Below are 18,622 nucleotides of genomic sequence, written 5' to 3'. Positions count from 1 at the left end.
TGCATACACGGGTGGCTTATGTCAAATCTGCCTTGAGCACAAGATGACCATCTCACTGGTGATGACAGATGGGAGAACCCTCAGACTTACAAACAATGCCCCAGCAGAGAGATGAAACTTTTCTTCAGTTCAGTTCAGTCTCTCAGTTGTGTCCAACTCTTTGCAACCCCATGAATCACAGCACGCCAGGCCTCCCTGTCCATCACCAACTCCCGGAGTTCACTCAAACTCACATCCATCGAGTCGGTGATGCCATCCAGCCATCTCATCCTCTGTCGTCCCCTTTTCCTCCTGCCCCCAATCCCTCCTAGCATCAGAGTCTTTTCCAATGAGTCAACTCTTGTCATGAGGTGGCCAAAGTACTGGAGCTTCAGCTTTAGCATCATTCCCTCCAAAGAACACCCAGGGCTGAGCTCCTTTAGAATGGACTAGTTAGATCTCCTTGCGGTCCAAGGGACTCTCAGGAGTCTTCTCCAACACCACAGTTCAAAAGCATCAATTCTTCGTTGCCCTCTGAAAAATTACCAGCATCTGGCTCCAAAAAAGGAAGTTGTCATTCATTCTGAAGGAAACACACAGCTGGGGTCCCCTCTCATGCCAGAATCCAGTTCTCATTCCTCGTATTCCTTTGTGGTCAAGAAATATTGCAGTAACCTCCATTTAACTGGGCTCTTTGCCTCCAGTCTTACCTCTTCTAAATACACCTCAGGGCTTCGCTGGTGGTCTGGTGGTTAAGACTCTGTCTGTCAGTGCAGGGGACACAGGTTCAAGCCCTGGTCTGGGAAGATTGTGTTCCACATGCCTCAGGGCAACCAAGCCCACACACCACAAATACTGAACTGTGCTCTAGAGCCTGTACTCCGCAACAAGAGAAGCCCCACTCACTGCAACTAGAACAAGCCTTCAAGCAGCAATGAAGACCCAGTGCAGCCAAAAATGAATTAATTAAGCTTAAAAAAGTACACCTCAATAACCACTCCTGGGATCGTCTCTCACTGTATATCTAGTCACTCTATTTCTTTGTTTCAAAACTTCTAACAGTTTATTCATTCACTCAGTTATTCAACAAACATGTTTTAAAGCCTATTTCAGGAACCATTCTGGTGCCGGTGATACAAGTAGAAAGCAAGACAGACAAGACCCCTGTTTTCACGGAACTTCCATTTAAGGGAGTTGGGACAAGGTCCCAATGTCTTGTGATGGCATTCAGGGCTTTTATGTCGTTTCTCCTCCTACATCTCTCAATACCACTTTTGACTCACTTTCTACCCAGGTACACCTCAAGTAAGGAGACTCAAGTGCAAAGAGAAGGGGTGGGTTTGGCAAAAGATCGTATCCAAAGACACGACCACTAAGCATTCAAGCAAGGATCCAATCCGTGTGTGTGATGGCTCTTGTGTATGTATTTCAGGTACTAGGTGCATAATAGGGGCTCAAAAACTATTTCTTGGTGGACATATTTCACAGTCTCACGTTTATTTCTCCTTCTTTTGAAGGAGCTCCCAGGATGGAGCATCTGTCTTCTGGCTAATCCAAACAACATATCATATAGTTTGCTTTCAGGGGTTCAAAGACCAGGTCCAAGGTAACCCTATTCAATGGATAACCAGTGAGGGGGCAGGTGGGACTGGAGAGGGCTTCATGGGCTGAGGATACTCTGGGGGGTCCGAGTTTGTTGTAGACTCCAGGGTTCCTGGGGTCTCTAAGGATTCTATGGGCTTTGGTGACTCCAAGGGTGATGGGGACTTCAGGTATGAATGTTGTTTTCACAGGCTTTGTCAGCTTCAGTTTATCCTGCTCTTCTTGGAAGTTTGGGGTGATGGGTCCTGCAGGGCAGAGCAAAGAAAGAAGGATGTTGGAACAGGTCTAGACGTGAGGTACCCAAATCTGAAAAGGACAGAATTCTGTCCCTTTCTTTGAGCACTGAATTAAAGGCAGTGTGGAGCAAGGGATTGGCTTCACCTTTCATCAAAATCCCCATAGTTGGAGCCTGCCACCCTGTCTTCTCCTACTGATCCTTCCTCCCTGTGCATTCTCAGCACCACAAGCCACCCAGCTGTTCCCAGACTCCCCTGGGAAATTTTGTCTGATTTCTCCAGGGAGGTTCAGTCTCTCACCCCTCTGGGCGACCATCACCCCCAGCCCAGCCCTGCTAGTGTGATGCTGCCTTCCCCACCAGCCTGGCTGCTCTGAGGGCGGGGCCTGGGCCCGGTCCACTTCTGAGAGCTCAGCATGGAGAACAGGAGATACTGCAGGAAATACTGGTGGAATTTAACAGATGTCTGGTTGACTCACAGAGGGACACCAGCTCCCAGTGCAGGGTGAAAGGAGAGCAGCAGGGTGCTTCTGGCCCTAGAGAATCATAATGACTTAAGAACAGTGAGACCCGGCTACTCGGTGCTGACCCTTCTAAGCCCTGCTGAGGATAGGGGGTGCAGGACAAATAAAGGGGCCTGGGCATGGCCTGGTCTTCAAGTCTTTCAGGCTGACCTGGGCCTGTGGCACCTACAGGCTGTGCTGACTACAGCCTGCCAAGCGCTCAGAGACCAAACCCTTTGATTTCTCTTCCAATGCTACAACTGCTGTATTGGGTTCTCCTAATCCTCTTCTCAATGGGGACTCTGTGTGTGTGTGTGTGTGTAGGGGGAATGAGTTGCTGATTCTAATAACCCTTCAAGTTACTCCTCTTAATTTTCATCTGTCTTCCCCTCCCTGGGTCTTAGTGTCACCATCTATAAGATGATGTGTAAGCATGCTCTGGCATTCTAGAAGTCCTGTAAGACCGAGGATGGTATTAATGCTGCCTTTACACACTGTATGTGCCTCTCCTCATGGGTCTTGTGATCATTATTCTGATAGGCTAGATTCCAGACACATGGGGTACCTACCAATATCTGCTGCTCAGGAGACGGGGTGACTCTGGATTTTCCTGGTTCCTTGAGCCTTAGAGACGTCTCGAGTCCTTGGCGGGCTCTTTTAGGGCTCTTTTCTGCCTTCATTGCTGCAATTTTCTTTGCCTGCTTCATTCTGATATGTTTCGCTCTAAGGAAAAGATGCTCTTGATCAGTTCTGGCTCTCCACCCACAATACGGGCTCTGATCTCGCTGGGAAATGCTGGTTTAGAGCCTGGGTTGTCTGGAGTGAGCCATGCAGCCTCTCTGGGGATTGCTTTCCTATCGTGGACAACGGAGACGCATGCTTGTCAGGCTGTGGGGCTCAGATGAGGTCAGCTATGAAAGGGCTTTGCAAACTCTGATTCTTGTTGGTCTTCAAGTCCAGCTGGCTATACTTAAAACATAGCTCCCCAGGGATTTCCCTGGTGGTCAAGTGGTTAGCATTCAGCGCTCCAACTGCAGGGGTCACCAGTTCAATCCCTGGTCGGGGAACTAGATTCTACATGCCATGTAGCATAGACAGTGAAGTCGCTCAGTCGTGTCCGACTCTTTGTGACCATGGACACCAGGCTCCTCTGCCCATGGGATTTTCTAGGCAAGAGTACTGGAGTGGGTTGCCATTTCCTTCTCCCGGGAATCTTCCTGACCCAGGGATTGAACCCAGGTCTCCCACATTGTAGACAGACGCTTTACCGTCTGAGCCACCAGGGAAGTCTGCCATGTAGCAGGCCCACCCCCCCCAAAAAAGGTGCATTTAGAGTGCACCTAAGTAACAGCTAAAAATGAAGTTGATAAAGGTTCTTGGGGTTGGTTCATAAAGACTCCTGAGACTTGGCTAAACGTGCTGGCTAGAAGCCTGGAGTGAGAAGGGCAGAGATGCCAGAGGCAGGGCAGAGAGCTGGGCAGGGGAGCCTCTGGCCAGTCCAGACGTCTTGGAGTTAATCCTTAGTTGAGGACCATGGAGGAGTCAGCTGGGAGGGGAGGTGTGAACTTGGGGTGTGCACAGTCTGGAGAGGGAGAGGCAAGAGGCTGGTGTCATGATCTAAGCCAGGCCTGAGCTGGGTAAGTGATGAGGGGCAGAGAGAGTTGGGAGTAACTGTCCATCAGGGTCCATCAGGATGAAGAAGAGGAGTGGGGTGGCAGGGCAAACTGGGTTGTTTTTTTTTGCGGGGGGGCATGTAACGACAACCCAGTGAATCCTCTTCTAAGGATTAACTCCAAGATGTCTGGACTGGCCAGAGGCTCCCCTGCCCAGCTCTCTGCCCTGCCCTGGCATCTCTGCCCTTCTCACTCCAGGCTTCCGGCCAGCACATTTAGCCAAGTCTCAGGAGTCTTTATGAACCAACCCCAAGAACCTTTATCAACTTCGTTTTTAGCTGTTACTTAGGTGCACTCTCAATGCACCTGATGTTGCACAGAGACACCGGAAGTTCCTCAGATGTGTTCCCGGGGTCTCTGTACACGACTTTCCACCACATGAGCAACGCTCAGCCCTGCTGCCACTTGAGACAGCTCCCTGGGGACTCCGCTGGTTTCACTTCCTCCTCCGCTTTCTATTTTATGAAGTTCTTTGAAAGCCTCGGTCCCTTGGGCCTGTTTTGTGGCCTGTATAGTCCCGATGGCCCTGGCTTGTGGGGACCCTGTTTGCTGCGAGACCCTGAGTTCCTCAAGGGTGGGGGGGTCCATCCAGCACCACAGGCCTGGGGGTAGCAGGCTCTGGGAGAGGCTGAATGGTGAATGTTTTTAATTGGAGGACTATTGCTTTACGATGTTGTGATAGTTTCTGCTGTACAACAAAGTGAATCAGCTGCATGTATGCCTATATCCCCTCCCTCTTGAGCCCCCCTCCCTCCCGCCCCCATCCCACCCTTCCAGGTCATCACACAGCATGGAGCTGAGCTTCCCGTGCTATCCAGCAGCTTCCCATTAGCTAAATATTTTACACACGGTAGGGTACGTATGTCAGCGCTACTCTCCCAACTCACCCCACCCTGACCTCATGCCAAACAACAAGGAAGACAGGAACACAAACCCACCCATCAACAGACAGGCTACCTAAAGCTGTACTAAGCTTACGGTGAATCTTAACCTCAGTACTCACATGAGTGGGACAAGGCAGAGGAAGAGCAGTGTGACTCCGATGGCTCCGTAGAACACGCCCCGAATCAGCCCTTTCATGAAAGTCTGGGCAACCAAAGGACTCCTTCCTGGAGGTAGAGAGCTCATGAGAAGGGGTTCTCCCCGGGGACCTCCCAGCTGCCTCCCCAGACCCCAGGGCCCACCCCCTCTTCCCCACCCACATGGGGCCCCTCCACCATCACCTGACTTCAGCAGGATGGTCAGAGCGTGGGTTCCCTCTGGGTTCCTGCCCTCACAGAGAAGGCTCGTGCCCGTTTCAGGCAGCTTGGTCAGATGGATGGTGCTGTTGGCCCAGGGGCCAAGCGTGGTAGAAGTCACCCGAAAGCCTGTGTGGTTCATGGCCACGGGAGTGCCCCCAACCCACCACTGCACGGAGGGCATGGGGGTCCCGCGGAAGGAACAGCTGCACTGCAGAGTCTTCTTCAAGGAGCAAGAGGAATCGAGCAGCCTGGTGGGGGCTGTGAGGGAGGGAGGATCAGGAGTCAGCAAGCATACTGATTCCCTGTCTGCCTCCTCCAGGACCCAGCCTTTTCTTTATTTGTGATAAACCAGGAACTTCAGAGAGACTTTCTGGGTCTTCCCCAGTGGCTCAGTGGTAAAGAATCTGCCTGCCAGTGCAGGAGACACGGGTTCAATTGCTGGTCCTGGAAGATCCCACATGCCATGGAAGAACTAAGCCACAACTTCTGGGCCTGTGCTCTAGAGCCCGGGAACAACAACAACTGAGCCCATGAGCCAGAACTACTGAAGGCCAGGCACCCTAGGTGCTGTGCTCTGCAGCAAGAGGAGCCACCGCAGTGAGAAGCCCACTCACTGCAACTAGAGAAAAGCCCACAGAGTAATGAAGACCCAGGAAAGTCAAAGATAAATAAGTGAACAAAATTATATATTAAAATATATACATATTTTTTGGAAGTCCAGAGGAGTCAGGCCTCACAGACCAGTTGCCCTTCACCCTTTCTCCTCGTCTGGCCTGAACCGAACACTCTCCAGACCGATGGCAGAGGAGTCTCCTGAGGATCTGCATTGCCTGTGATCCCTCATCTATCCACCGCCACCAGGCTAAACTGCCCAACCTCAGTAACTCTCTTCCTTGGGTCCCCAACTCTGGCCCTTCCAGCTCCACCTGTGGTCAGAATTTTCCCTCCATCACTGTCTGGATGCTCCCGGCAAGTCATTTCCCCTTCTACTCTTCCCTAGTCTGGAAAACAGAGAGACTTCCTGAGCCCATCTCACACAATCATTGCTTGGAAAAGGCATACAATGAATGCCTGAGGTTTACTGTGTTCCTGCCCCAATTCAGGACCACTTACCACCCATTCAATGAACATTTTTAGATTTTCCTCTTCCCCATCCCAGTGGACATGGACTGAGCATTCATCTTAAGCAAAGACTGCTATGCTTATTTCTGAGTAAGAACACCATGAAACCACCTCACTCTCCGTAGAACAGGTCGGACATGTGGTCCATCCAGTGAGATTGTGGGTTAATAAGGGATAGTCACGCTCTTCAAGGTCTCCAATAATGAGGAATTGGTCCTTAGCATTTCCATGTACTTAGTCATTGGAGTTGTTTGGGGTTACTAGAGGAAAGGGGTCATTTCCCCCTGAACAGTTGCCCTTGATCTTGGGCTTTCCATTTGGGTCACTTGAGGCGATGAGGAATTTGCAGGCCTCTCCTCCACTTCCCTTGCTGACCTCCACATTATTTTCACCATCTGGGGAAGCAGGCCATGGAGAGTGATCAAAAGAGGCTGAAAAAAACTTACTAACTTTGGAACTTGGAGCATGCTAGCAATATTCAGACAGCTCCTGTGGTCAAATATCTTCAGACCCCACCCTCGCCCTCAACTCTACTGCCTGGCCCAGGCCACCCACCCCCACCTCCACCTCCCCAATCCCCCCCAACTCCTGCCAGAATCTGGCCCACAGATGCTTAACCCACATTGGTTCCTTGGTGCCCTACACCCTCGCGTGCCTGCTTGGTCGTGTCTGACTTTTTGCGACCCTATGGACTGTAGCCCACCAGCCTCCTCTGTCCATGGGATTTCCCAGGCAAGAATACTGGAGTGGGTTGCCGTTTCCTCCTCCAGGGCGTCTTCCTGACCCAGGGAACAACACTGCTGTCTCCTGCATTCCAGGAAAATTCTTTGCCGCTGAGCCATCAGGGAGGCCCATCCTAAACCCTTAAGCCCTCTTGTTTCACGTCACCACCCAGCCCTGGCTCTGGAGGCTCGGCTTCCTCAGACCCCTCCAGCACTGCGTCTGTTCCCACTCACCCAGCCGGAGCCCTGGCGGCGCCATGAGCAGCAGCAGTTGTTCTCGGCACAGGAGAGGCCCGGGGCCTAGACCACAGCAGGCCCGGAAACCGGAGCTGTCTGGTTCAGAAGGGGTGATGTGATGAATACCTGGAAGAGGCTGCGGGGGTGGGGAGAGCAGAAAGAACTCTTAGCCAGCGGGGGCTTCGGCCTCTTCTGTCATCCTGAAGGCGCGTCCCCTCTGAGAAGCAGGAATTCTGTGGGATGTGATGCCTGAGGGCCTGCAGACAGGAGCAGGCCTGCAGACCACCGTGATGCTCTGTGATGCCCCGAAGGCACGTCTCCCTCCGCACCCCACCCGCCCCAGTCTTTCACTCCCCTCCCCAGCCCCCTTAGGAGGGTCTTTAGTCCCAGGTCTGCAGGCTTCCTCTAAAGTTTACCAGTACCTCATAAACTGTGTGCCACAGGGAGACAGGGTCAGGTCTGGGGGTTTGGAATGTCCCCCTGGGGCCCTGGTGAAAAATAGCCTGGAGGGGGAGTGACCGCAGGCCAGGTGGTCAGGGGAGAGAGGTGGTGACTGGGGAAGAATGGCAGGCTGGAGCTGGTGCACAGGCTGTGAGAGATGGAGAGGATGGGACCGATTTAACATTTGGGGGGAATAAAAACGGATGGGGGTTCCTACTGCTGATGGGAAAAGTTCCAAACCTTCTTGCATTGTAAATGAGGGTCCCCACAAGTTTGCATCACCCTTGTCTTATGTCCCTGTGTCTTTCTCAACCTTTTCCCAATGCTCCCCTTTCCAAATTTCACCCTAAACATAGCTCTCCCGTCATCAGGGACTCCTGTGTTTCCCAGCTTTTCCTTCTGTAGCTCTCCTCTGTCCACATTCAAATCCTTCTTCAATTTCATAACTGAGTTCAATGCTGCTTCCTTGATGCAGCCTTTCCTGATTGCCCCACCCAGTCAGAAGTAGGTAATCTCTCCCCTCCCAGAATTACCAAGTGATTAAAAAAAAAAAAAAAGGCTGCATTGTGTCTTAGTTGCAGCACGCTGGCTACAGGGCATGTAGTTGCTCCGCAGCAGGTGGGATCTTAGTTCCCTGACAAGGGATGGAACCTGTGTTGCCTACACTGGGAGGCGGAGTCTTAACCACTGGACCACCAGGGAAGCCCCTATCAAGTAGGGGTTATTTGTTCTTTTCTGGAGAAGTGACTTTTTCTTCATGGCAGAGTGATTTGTTTTTGTCTAGATGCCAGAGAGTAACTTACCCTTCTTTTCATTACTCACAAATTCAACCTGTTTAGGGATGCAATATTGCCCGCTAAAGCAATACTTTGGCCTCCTTTGCTGTTAAGAGGGGACCGTGTGACATTGTTTTAGTGGAAATAAGCTGGGGATTCTCGGGAAAGTTTTTGCTTTCTTGATACTGTCCTTTCCTCTTTCCTGTCACTTCCTTCTTCTTCCTCCTCGAATATGGATGTGATACTGGAGGTTGGGCAGCAATTTGGCAACCATGAGGTAACCATGAGGAAGAAAGCCACTCATGGTTGATGTTCACTTAAGGATGCTTTAACAGAGCAATTCAAGAAGCCTAGTTCCCTGACGGCCTTGGAGAGCTGCTATGCCAATCCTGCGCAGCCTAGCTCTGCACATCTTTTTTTAATTGATGTATAGCTGATTTAATGTTCATTTCTGCTGTACAGCAAAGAGATTCAGTTTTATATCTGGAGAAGGAAATGGCAACCCACTCCAGTATTCTTGCCTGGAGAATCCCCTGGTGGGCTGCAGTCCATGAGGTTGCAAGAGTTGGACACTACTTAGCGATGGACACAATATATATATATATATATATATATATATATATATATATATAGTGGTGGTTTAGTTGCTAAGTTGTATCCAACTCTTATGACAGGCAAGAATACCAGAGTGGGTTGCCATTTCCTTCTCCAGGGGATCACCCTGGCCCAGGAATTGAACCCAGGTCTCCTGCATTGCAGGCAGATTTCTTTACCATCTGAGCTATGAGAGAATCCATATATATATATATATATATATATATATATATATATATATATATATTCTTTTCCATTATGGTTTATCACAAGATATTGAATATAGGACCTTGTTGTTTATCCATTCTGTACTCCAAATCCATCCCTCCCCCACCCAGCTCCCTCTCGACAACCTATATCAACCTTGACAATCCTGTATCAAATAGACCCCTGTGCCCTGTGCAGAGCTTAGAAATGAACTTGTTTGATAGTCACTGATACAATGTTCACATCAGTCTCACCTTCCTTGAAACTATTGCTCCCACACACACTTGTTTTTTTGAAAAGCACCGACTTCAGAGCAGGAGCCCAGGGTTTGAGTGCCGATTATGTCAGCTATGACACTGATTCATTGGGAAACCACAGACAACTGCTTTTCCTCTCTGGGCCATTTCTGCAATAATTCTGCAATAATTCCTGGGAAAGAGGCAGAATGAAGAAATACGTCTGGGCATGACCTTCCTTATTAGCATTTTAATCAAGCATTACCAAAGACATGAGTATTTCAGGTTCCAGGGTTATTTTATGTCCTCAGACATTGGGTTGGTCTCAATTGATTTCTGGTAAAATATTCCAGCAGCCGCCACTGTGGAGCTCGTTGGCTTTTGCCATAAACTCTGGTCTGCATAAGGATTCCGAGACTTCTTTCCAGTAATTTTATAGACAGGGGCTAGCAACAATCCCTGATGCAGAATATGTGTGTGTCCCCCAAAATCCAAACAGGCCAATCAGACACTGGGCTTCTAACTTCTTTTTTCCGCCAGACATCCTGTACTTTTCAAATTAACAACCTGTGTGGGTTTGGGCAGTTTTATTGGTTCCCATTTACTATATCCAATCAATTTTGGTTGAAGGGAGGATTTATATGTCTCCTGTTTAATAATACTAGAAAGGGGAAATGTTCCCCAGTCATACAAGGTATCTATTTATTAATACATTGAGGTAAAGGAGGAGATTCAATGACTTTCCATGAAATCTGTTTAAACATTCCAATCTTCCTCTAAACTCCCACAGTAATCCCATCAATTCTTGAATTTCCATAGCTTCCCCATTCAACTGTAACTCCTATTAGGACTGACTAGCGTCTGGTCCCATCACTTCATGGCAAATAGGAGGAGAAAAAGTGGAAGCAGTGACAGATTTTATTTTCTTGGGCTCCAAAATCTTTGCAGATGGTCACTGCAGTCATGAAATTAAAAGATGCTTGCCTTTTGGAAGGAAAGTTATGACAAATCTAGACAGCATATCAAAAAGGCAGAGACATCACTTTGCTGACAAAAGTCTATATAGTCAAAGCTATGGTTTTTCCAGTAGTCATGTACAGATGGGAGAGTTGGACCATAAAGAAGGCAGAGCACCAAAGAATTGATGCTTTCAAATTGTGGTGCTGGAGAGGACTCTTGAGAGTCCCGTGGACAGCAAAGAGTTCAAACTAGTCAAGGCTAAAGGAAATCAACCCTGAATATTCATTGGAAGGACTGATACTGAAGCTGAAGCTCCAATGCTTTGGCCACATGATGCAAAGAGCTGACTTATTGGAAAAGACCCTGATGCTGGGAAAGACTGAAGGCAAAAGGAGAAAGGGGACGACAGAGCATGAGATGGTTAGATAGAATCATTGACTCAATGGTCATGAATTTGACCAAACTCTGAGAGATAGTGAAAGACAGGGGAGCCTGGCATGCTGCAGTTCATGGGGTTCACAAAGAGTCAGACATGACTGAGTGACTGAACAACAAGTTTTAGAGTCACAGAGCATGACGCTCCCATGTTAAGGAGTCTCAGAAACATGTCTCTGTTTTATTGCTAATGTGCATATGGCTTTGAGTGCCCCACTGGAAGTGGGGCCAAGGAACCCAGGCCCTTTAATGAATCTTTATCTTGATTAGGTTATGGGACCATCACCTCAGGTGATTTGCAGGCAGATTTCTCATTGTCCTATCTGTCTTGTGGCTTTTTAAATTCCCCCAAGCTAAGGTAGATACAGCAGACTTGATTGAGGTCCTTCAATGCTGGGGGACGATCCAGGGTTCCCACGGGTCCACCCAGTCTCCCAGAGTGCTGCACTGAGACCTTTGTTTTGACCCCATCAATGTCCCCTTTATCCCAGTTCTTTTTTAAGATTAATGTATTAATTTTTGACTGGGCTGGGTCTTCTTGCTGCACGTGGGCTTGCTCTATTTGCAGCACGTGGGTTTCTCATTGCAGTGGCTTCTCGGTTGTGGAACACAGGCTCTAGGTGCACGAGCTTCAGTACTTACAGCGCACGGGCTGAGTTGCCCCTCTGACATGTGGAATCTTCTTGGACCAGGGCTGGAACCCGTGTCCTCTGAACTGTCAGGAGGATTCTTAACCATTGGACCACCAGGGAAGTTCCTATTTATCCCATTTCTTAAGGACTGTTTAAAGATCTCCACCCTGTCAGACTTGGACTCTCCCCTTCATCTTTCTTCATTCTCTGGTAAATTGCTTTAATGTTTTGTGCTCCCTGTGGTTTCACCATAACGCTTCCCTTTAGTAGCAGCAGCCCCGAGGCTAACAGCTTTATCTTGGGCTGGACAGAACCCAAACTTGGCTGTCAGGATCCAGCCCAGCCTTTTCCTCTTCTTTCATGTTAGCTATTACAGATAAAAATAACCCAGGATCATGCATTTAGCTTGTTCTTGTTATGTTGCATTTTCTTATGCATCCAGTGAGTCAACTTCTTGGATGTTGTATCCATCATTTAAAAAAGGTAACCCTTAACCTCCTATAACTAATTACAGAACAGTTGTATTTCAGCAACCCTTGAGTAACCCTGGGGCCACCCAGGAATCAGAGTCATCACCTCGTGTTCTCATCCTTCCTTTTCCCAAATGATGTGCTTCAGTGGGTCCTGTTTGTTCTAGTGGATTTCATTTCTATGCCAGCAGCAAAGCTAGGGAACGGTCTGCAAGATGCCTCATTCCTGACAGTGACTGCAGATTGCAGGGGTCCCTAAAAGCCCCTCGTTTTTGACATCTATTGAAAGTTTGGGGGCCCTCAAGACTACCCTCAGATTTGATAATTCACTGGAAGTACTCCCAGAATTCACAGAAGGACTTCCCTGGTGGTCCAGTGGTTAAGACTCAGCACTTCTGATGCAGGGGTCATGAGTTCAATCCCTTGTCAGGGAACCAAGATCCCATATGCTGCAGGGTTCAGCCAAAAATAGGAAACAAAAAGAATCCACTTCCAGAATTCACTGAAAGCTGTTTTAGGTTACTGTTTTTTGCAACTAAGGACACAGATTAGAATCTGCCAAGAGAAGGAGCACAGAGGGCAGAGTCTGGGAAAGTTCCAGCCAGACAGCTTCCTGTTCTCTCCCCGAGGAGTCAGAGACAGAGCAACTTAACTGTTCTGGAGTTAATGCCTGACAACAGGCCCAGAAGACTGACAACCAGAGAAGCTCACCCAAACCCTGTGACCAGAGTTTTTATTGGACCTTCATCATGAGGGCATCTGCCCTTGTGGCAGATTTTACTCTCCTGCTCCTTCTGAAGGTGAACTGATACCACAGGATCCAAAGCCCCCACTGGAAATCACGTTGTTAAACTGTCTTGTGCGGCCAGCTCCTGCCCTTAATCACAGCTGAAGACTCTTCAGTGTGACGCCAGGACCTCAGGCAAACAGAGACTCTCCATCAGGCAGGACTTCCCAGGGTTTAGAGATTATACCTCCTGGAATCCAAGGGCAAAGGCCAGACCTCTCTTTGGGCTCCATTAACTTCCTTACCACATAGAATGATGTGTGCTGAATTCAAGGTAGCAGTGATTGCTAGATTTTAGTGGGAGATATGGTTGGGGAAGGGGTACAAAGGGTGAGTGTTTTAAATTTCAAGCTGGATGGTAGGTGCATGCTCTTTTATATACCATTTTTATACAGTTCTGTAAAGAATCTGCCAGCAATGTGGGAGAACCAGGTTCGATCCCTGGGTCAAGAAGATCCCCTGGAGAAGAATGGCAACCCACTCCAGTATTCTTGCCTGGAGAATTCCATGGACAGAGGAGAAATGAAAAATTGATCATTTCATTTATGTAAAAGTTTTATTTATTTATTTTTGTTTTGGCTGCACCTCGTGGGCCTGTGGAATCTTAGTTCCCTGACCAGGGATCCAACTGGCATCTCCTGCATTGCAGGCTGAGCCACTTGGAAAGCAAAGATGGATTAGTAAGTGGAAAAAAAGAAAGAATCACCTAATTAGGCCATAATGAGATTTTAAAAACTTTTAACTTAAACTAGTATTTATTGTTTACTATGTATCTGTCAATTTCACATACACATAGTCTCATTTACATCCCCGTCAACAACCTGAGAGATTGAATATACAGAAACAATAGCCAGACTACGTATGACTCTCAAGTCTCAGCCGTATGACATATATGACTCTGATCCTCAATTACCATCAACTAGTCCAAGAAACCAAACCACTACTGTACTGACAGTTAGCCTAGAACAGTCAGAGTTTGGCCTGTAAGTATCAGGTTCCTTATTATTTACCCCTGTTTCCAGCTCAGAACCAACCAAAGAAAACCAAATATGCTTTCCAATCCAACCACAGAAGGTGCTAACCCTCCATCTTTCTCATGATTAAAATCATCTCCCAACACTGCTGACACTCCTTCACTTTCTTCCACTCTAAAGGATTCCCACTGCCCTGCCCGCCTTTGTAGTCTTTGCTGAATGCAAATGGTGGTGGCTGGCTCTCTCACTACAGCAAGCTCTGAATCAACAGCCTGTTTGTTCTCATTTGGGTGGTTTTCATTTATTTCCACAAGCCCTATGGAATTAAGTGTTATGATTTCCTCTTCACAGAGGAGAAAATGGAAACTCAGACAAATAAGTGATTTTCCCAGAGTCGCTGAGCAAATACAGTTAGAGATGAACTTAAAACTCGTTTCTCTTTTTCCACACCAACTTTCAAGAGTGTAGAGATTATAAGCTCCCCAAATTCTCTGGCCAACTGGCACTATGGGTACTGTACAAATTACTATTAAATGTTTAAACAGCACTGCCCTATTCTCAGGGCTTCCCAGGTGCTCAGAGGTAAAGAATCCTTCTGCCAATGCAGGAGACGTGGATTTGATCCCTGCATCGGGGAGCTCCACTGGAGAAGGAAATGGCAAGCCACTCCAGTATTCTTGCCCAGAGAATCCCATGGACAGAGGAGCCTGGTGGGCTACAGTACACGGGGTTGAAAAGAGTTGGACAAGACTGAGCACACACGCAGCAACACAGCCCTCATCTCATAAAAAGGAAAAAGTCAATCACCTAAAATTTAGGAAATATGTCTCTAAATCAAATAAAATCATGTTCAGGAAGAAATCAAGAATCAAGACCTCAGAGTCCACTTTGACTACTCTTTTATATGTCAGAAAATCCTGTTGGTATTGTTTTCCAAAATACATTCAAAGTCTGGGCACTTGTAATCAGCTTCACTGCTGCCACCCTGGCCCAAACCACCATCCTCTCACCCAGATGGCTGGGATGATCTTCTCATTGGCTTGGCTGCTTCATCTGTGTCCTGTACATGCTACTCCCTGCATGGCAGCTGGAGGGATTCCATCAACACCTCAGTATCATCCTGCCCCCTTCTCTTCTCAAAACTCTCCAAACGGTTCTCATCTCACTCAAGAGTAAAAGGCAAAGTTCTGCATAACATGGTCCATTCCCTCCATTCCCTTTCCTTGTCTGATCTCATCCCCTACGACTCTACAGAAACTCTACATCAAAGAGCAGTCTTCCCCTTCTCAGGAACCTTTCTCAAGAAGCACACGCCGTTTTTGTTTTTGGCCATGACACACAGCCAGCATGCGGGATCTTAGTTCCCCCAGGAGGGATCAAACCCGGGCCCCCTACATTGGCAGCACAGAGTCCTAACCACTGGACCACCAGAGAAGTCCCAAGGAGCACATGCCTTGGTGATGGCACTCTTCATTCATTCTTTCAGTCAACCAACATGTTTGAGCATCTCCTTTATGCCAGGGACTATTTTAGGGTTTTAGCAGTAAGCAAGAATGACACAATCCCTGTCCTCAAAAATCAAGCTGATGGTGAGCATAACTTGATAACTGTAAATACAATGAAGAAAAAGAACCCAGGACAACACGATAGGAATTATGGGATGGGGGACAATGGGGAAATCGTTTAGATAGGGTGGTCAAAGAAGGCTTCTTGGAGGAAGTGACATTTGAGCAGAAACCTAGAGGAAGGAAAGCCAGGCCACGCTGGGGGAAGGAAAATTGCAGGTTGAGGGAAGAGCAACTGCAAAGCTTGAGGAGTTTAGCATGGTTAAGAGAGAGAAAAAAAAAGTGAGCTGCTGAAGTGCAGTGAGGGGTGGGGGAGACTGGCATGAGACAAGGTCAGATACCAGGTGGGCTCAGCTCCTAAAAGGCATAAGGAGGAATATGAATGCAATTCCACTGGAGTGTATTAAGAGGCGTGACTGTAAACTGATTAATTTGGTTTTGAGTTCCCTCTGGCTGCTGTGTGGAAAATGGACCACATCAGGGGCTAGAGCGAAAGCACAGAGACCAGTGGGAGACCACGCAGCCAGTCAGAAAGTGTGATGATGGCCTAGCCCAGGGGGGCAGCTCTGGAGATCTTTACTGTACTGAGGATAGATTCTGGGCTGAAATGATGGTATTTTCTCTTCTTCACACCCTACAGCCATTCCCTTTTTGCACTGCCATTTTTATTCCCTTTTCCTTTCTCCAATTTAAAACTGCATTTGGGTGTTGTGATGAGCCCTGTCTGGGTCCTGGCCCAGGCTTGGCCAGTAAATCACTAAAGAACCTTGGTCAACTATTTTACCCTCTCTGGTTTTTTTTTTTTTTTTAATCTATATTTATCTATTTGACTCCATGGCATCTTAGTTGTGGCTCATGGAATCTAGTTCCCTGACCAGGGACCGAACGGAGCCTCCCTCCATTGGAAGCACAGAGTCTTAGCCACTGGAACACAAGGGAAGTCCCTCCTTTTATTTCTTCATCTATAATATGAGTGAGCTTGACTGTTTGAGATGTAATGATCAGCCAAGCTCTAAAATTCTGATTTCCTCTTGCTCCTCTCTGCCAGCCTTTAGAGGTGAGTTGAGTGACTCCTCATGCACCCTCTTTTCCCCCTCTCCTTCTATTTCCCTTCATCCATCACCTCTCAATTTTACCTTTGTTTCTGGTTCCAAGGGCCCCAGACGGTTCTTTGACCTCAGCACACCTCTGTCTGTATATTTCCGAAGCAGAGTGCAAGAGATGCAGCGACCTTTCCAGACTTAGTAAGGACGGGAATGACTTTTGGATGACTGACCTACTTAGGAGCTGGAAAACGAATTTCAAGAGAAATCAAGGACTAACAGTGAAACCGATTAGCTGGCTTACACGCAGGATAACTGTGTGACTAATGACTGAGTGCCTGGTAGGGGGATTAGCTTATTAGGAGGCTGATTTACAGAGAGCCTAATTGGACTGATTAACAGGGCAGGCCGTGAAGGGGGTGGATTATCCGATTAAATGATTTATGAGGGGACTCACTGCAGACTCATCAGGGCACTAGCCTGATCCTCCGTTGACATAGAGACTGACGGTCTTATTGGCAGATTGGTGATCCTCTGGCTGCTCTTCAGGCTGACCGGGTGACCCACTTGGTGGCAGGCTGACGAATACAGAGACAGGCTGCGGTGAACTGACTGACTAGCTGGTGAGCTGGCTCTCAGGGAGCCTTCCAACCTGATCCAGAATTGGCCCCGGGGGCCTCTCAGGCCGGAGAGTCACCTTGGGAGGCCTCACCCACCTCCGGCCGCCTAACTGTCCAAGGGTCACAGTGACTGACAGAGATGCCCGACTCTCATGGAAGCCCAGTTCGGCCAGTGCCAGCGCAGGTTCTCCACTCAACAACTGACAGGAGAGCCAACAGCCGGAGTGCAGCCCCGTGAGGCCTCGTGAGGCCCCACGACGACCCATGTATCTACAGAAAGAAGGCTGTGTGGAAACCACCCTAGATCCTGGCTGCGTGCCTCCTGAGCGTGTGACGTAAGCGTATACCCGGCAACCAATCAGCGACTGCACGGGCCCGCCTCCCAGCCAGTCAGTGACTGAGTAGTTTAGTCTGGTTCCTGAGAGGTAGGGTTGATGCTCAGAAAGTGAGAATTATTAGCGATGTACCCTTGTTATGGAGAAGGCAATGGCACCCCACTCCAGTACTCTTGCCTGGAAAATCCCATGGGTGGAGGAGCCTGGTGGGCTGCAATCCGTGGGGTTGCGAAGAGTCGGACACGAATGAGTGACTTCACTTTCACTTTTCACTTTTCATGCATTAGAGAAGGAAATGGCAACCCACTCCAGTGTTCTTGCCTGGAGAATCCCAGGGACGGCGGAGCCTGGTGGGCTGCCGTCTATGGGGTCGCACAAAGTCGGATACTACTGAAGCGACTTAGCAGCAGCAGCAGCAGCCTTGTTTATAATGACATAATGTGAAATTATTTGAAAACCAAAATGAATGTCATTCAACTCTCAAATAATCCATACTATGCTTCGTTTCTAGTGTGTATGCAAATGTAGGTTTTTGATGGTTTGTGCTTCAGAGAAGAGAAGCCCTTCTATATTGTGTTGCAACCATTTATATCTATTCTTCATTAGGAGATGGATACCGTAATGTAAAATGTACAATGAACATCTAATTGGAGGTGTTTGTTATTCTTGTCAAATATCCTTGGACCTCACCATGATGTAAGTAATCATGGAATCTTTTCATGTATTAAAGTAAGACAGATTGGTTCTAAATTTTCAATAGTTATGTCACTTGATTTGTGAGGAGAACACAATGATAGCTCACTAAAATATTGATGTTATGTTTATAATATCACCAGAAGTCATGAACATTAGTTGACAACATTGAAATAAAGACAGCTTCTGTGATAACCTAGAAATGTATGGGAAACCCTTCCTGAAAAAGTCATATAATTAGTGTATGTCTGTTTACTAGCTTCTGTTTTATCAACCACAGAAATCACAGTTCTCGGATTGTTATATCAGGAAAATAAATAGCTTTCTCTACACTTGTAATTTGTATTTTAATCAATGATCACACAGTGAATTGTAAAATGTTTTATTTCAACTATGTGTGAAATTAAGACATGCTAATTAATAAAAACTGAATGGTTTTTATTTTTTATTTTAATGAAGTGTTAACCCACCACCACCATTAACCTCTCCCACCTTATTAAAGGTTTCAGGGAAGAGATAACAACAATAAACTACTTGGTA

General features: G+C 47.7%; 1 protein-coding gene and 1 long non-coding RNA gene across 4 annotated transcripts in view; one reads left to right on the top strand and one right to left on the bottom strand.

Moving 5' to 3' along the window:
• The window catches only part of LOC133230977 (uncharacterized), a 32,948-nt gene that overhangs the window by 3,091 nt on the left and 11,235 nt on the right, over positions 1-18,622 (top strand). The window lies entirely within an intron of this gene.
• On the bottom strand, positions 1,460-17,803 carry LOC133230975 (SIGLEC family-like protein 1). Of its 3 annotated transcripts, XM_061389116.1 has the most exons (8): positions 16,892-17,803; positions 16,528-16,678; positions 9,587-9,761; positions 7,312-7,450; positions 5,216-5,491; positions 4,996-5,101; positions 2,889-3,042; positions 1,460-1,826 (listed from the first exon to the last, which is right to left on the bottom strand). In XM_061389116.1, the coding sequence occupies exons 4-8, from the start codon at positions 7,334-7,336 to the stop codon at positions 1,785-1,787; spliced, it is 603 nt and encodes a 200-aa protein (XP_061245100.1). In that variant the 5' UTR covers positions 7,337-7,450; positions 9,587-9,761; positions 16,528-16,678; positions 16,892-17,803; the 3' UTR covers positions 1,460-1,784. The 3 variants fall into 3 exon arrangements, with proteins under 3 accessions (XP_061245100.1, XP_061245102.1, XP_061245101.1); XM_061389118.1 differs by lacking the exon at positions 9,587-9,761 and having other exon boundaries at positions 7,312-7,571; XM_061389117.1 differs by lacking the exon at positions 9,587-9,761.

The sequence above is a fragment of the Bos javanicus genome, chromosome 18 (genome assembly GCF_032452875.1).
Source record: "Bos javanicus breed banteng chromosome 18, ARS-OSU_banteng_1.0, whole genome shotgun sequence".
In the NCBI taxonomy this organism is placed as follows: domain Eukaryota; kingdom Metazoa; phylum Chordata; class Mammalia; order Artiodactyla; family Bovidae; genus Bos; species Bos javanicus.
Note: the sequence above shows the minus strand (reverse complement) of the source record. Positions and strands in the feature narration are given on the sequence as shown.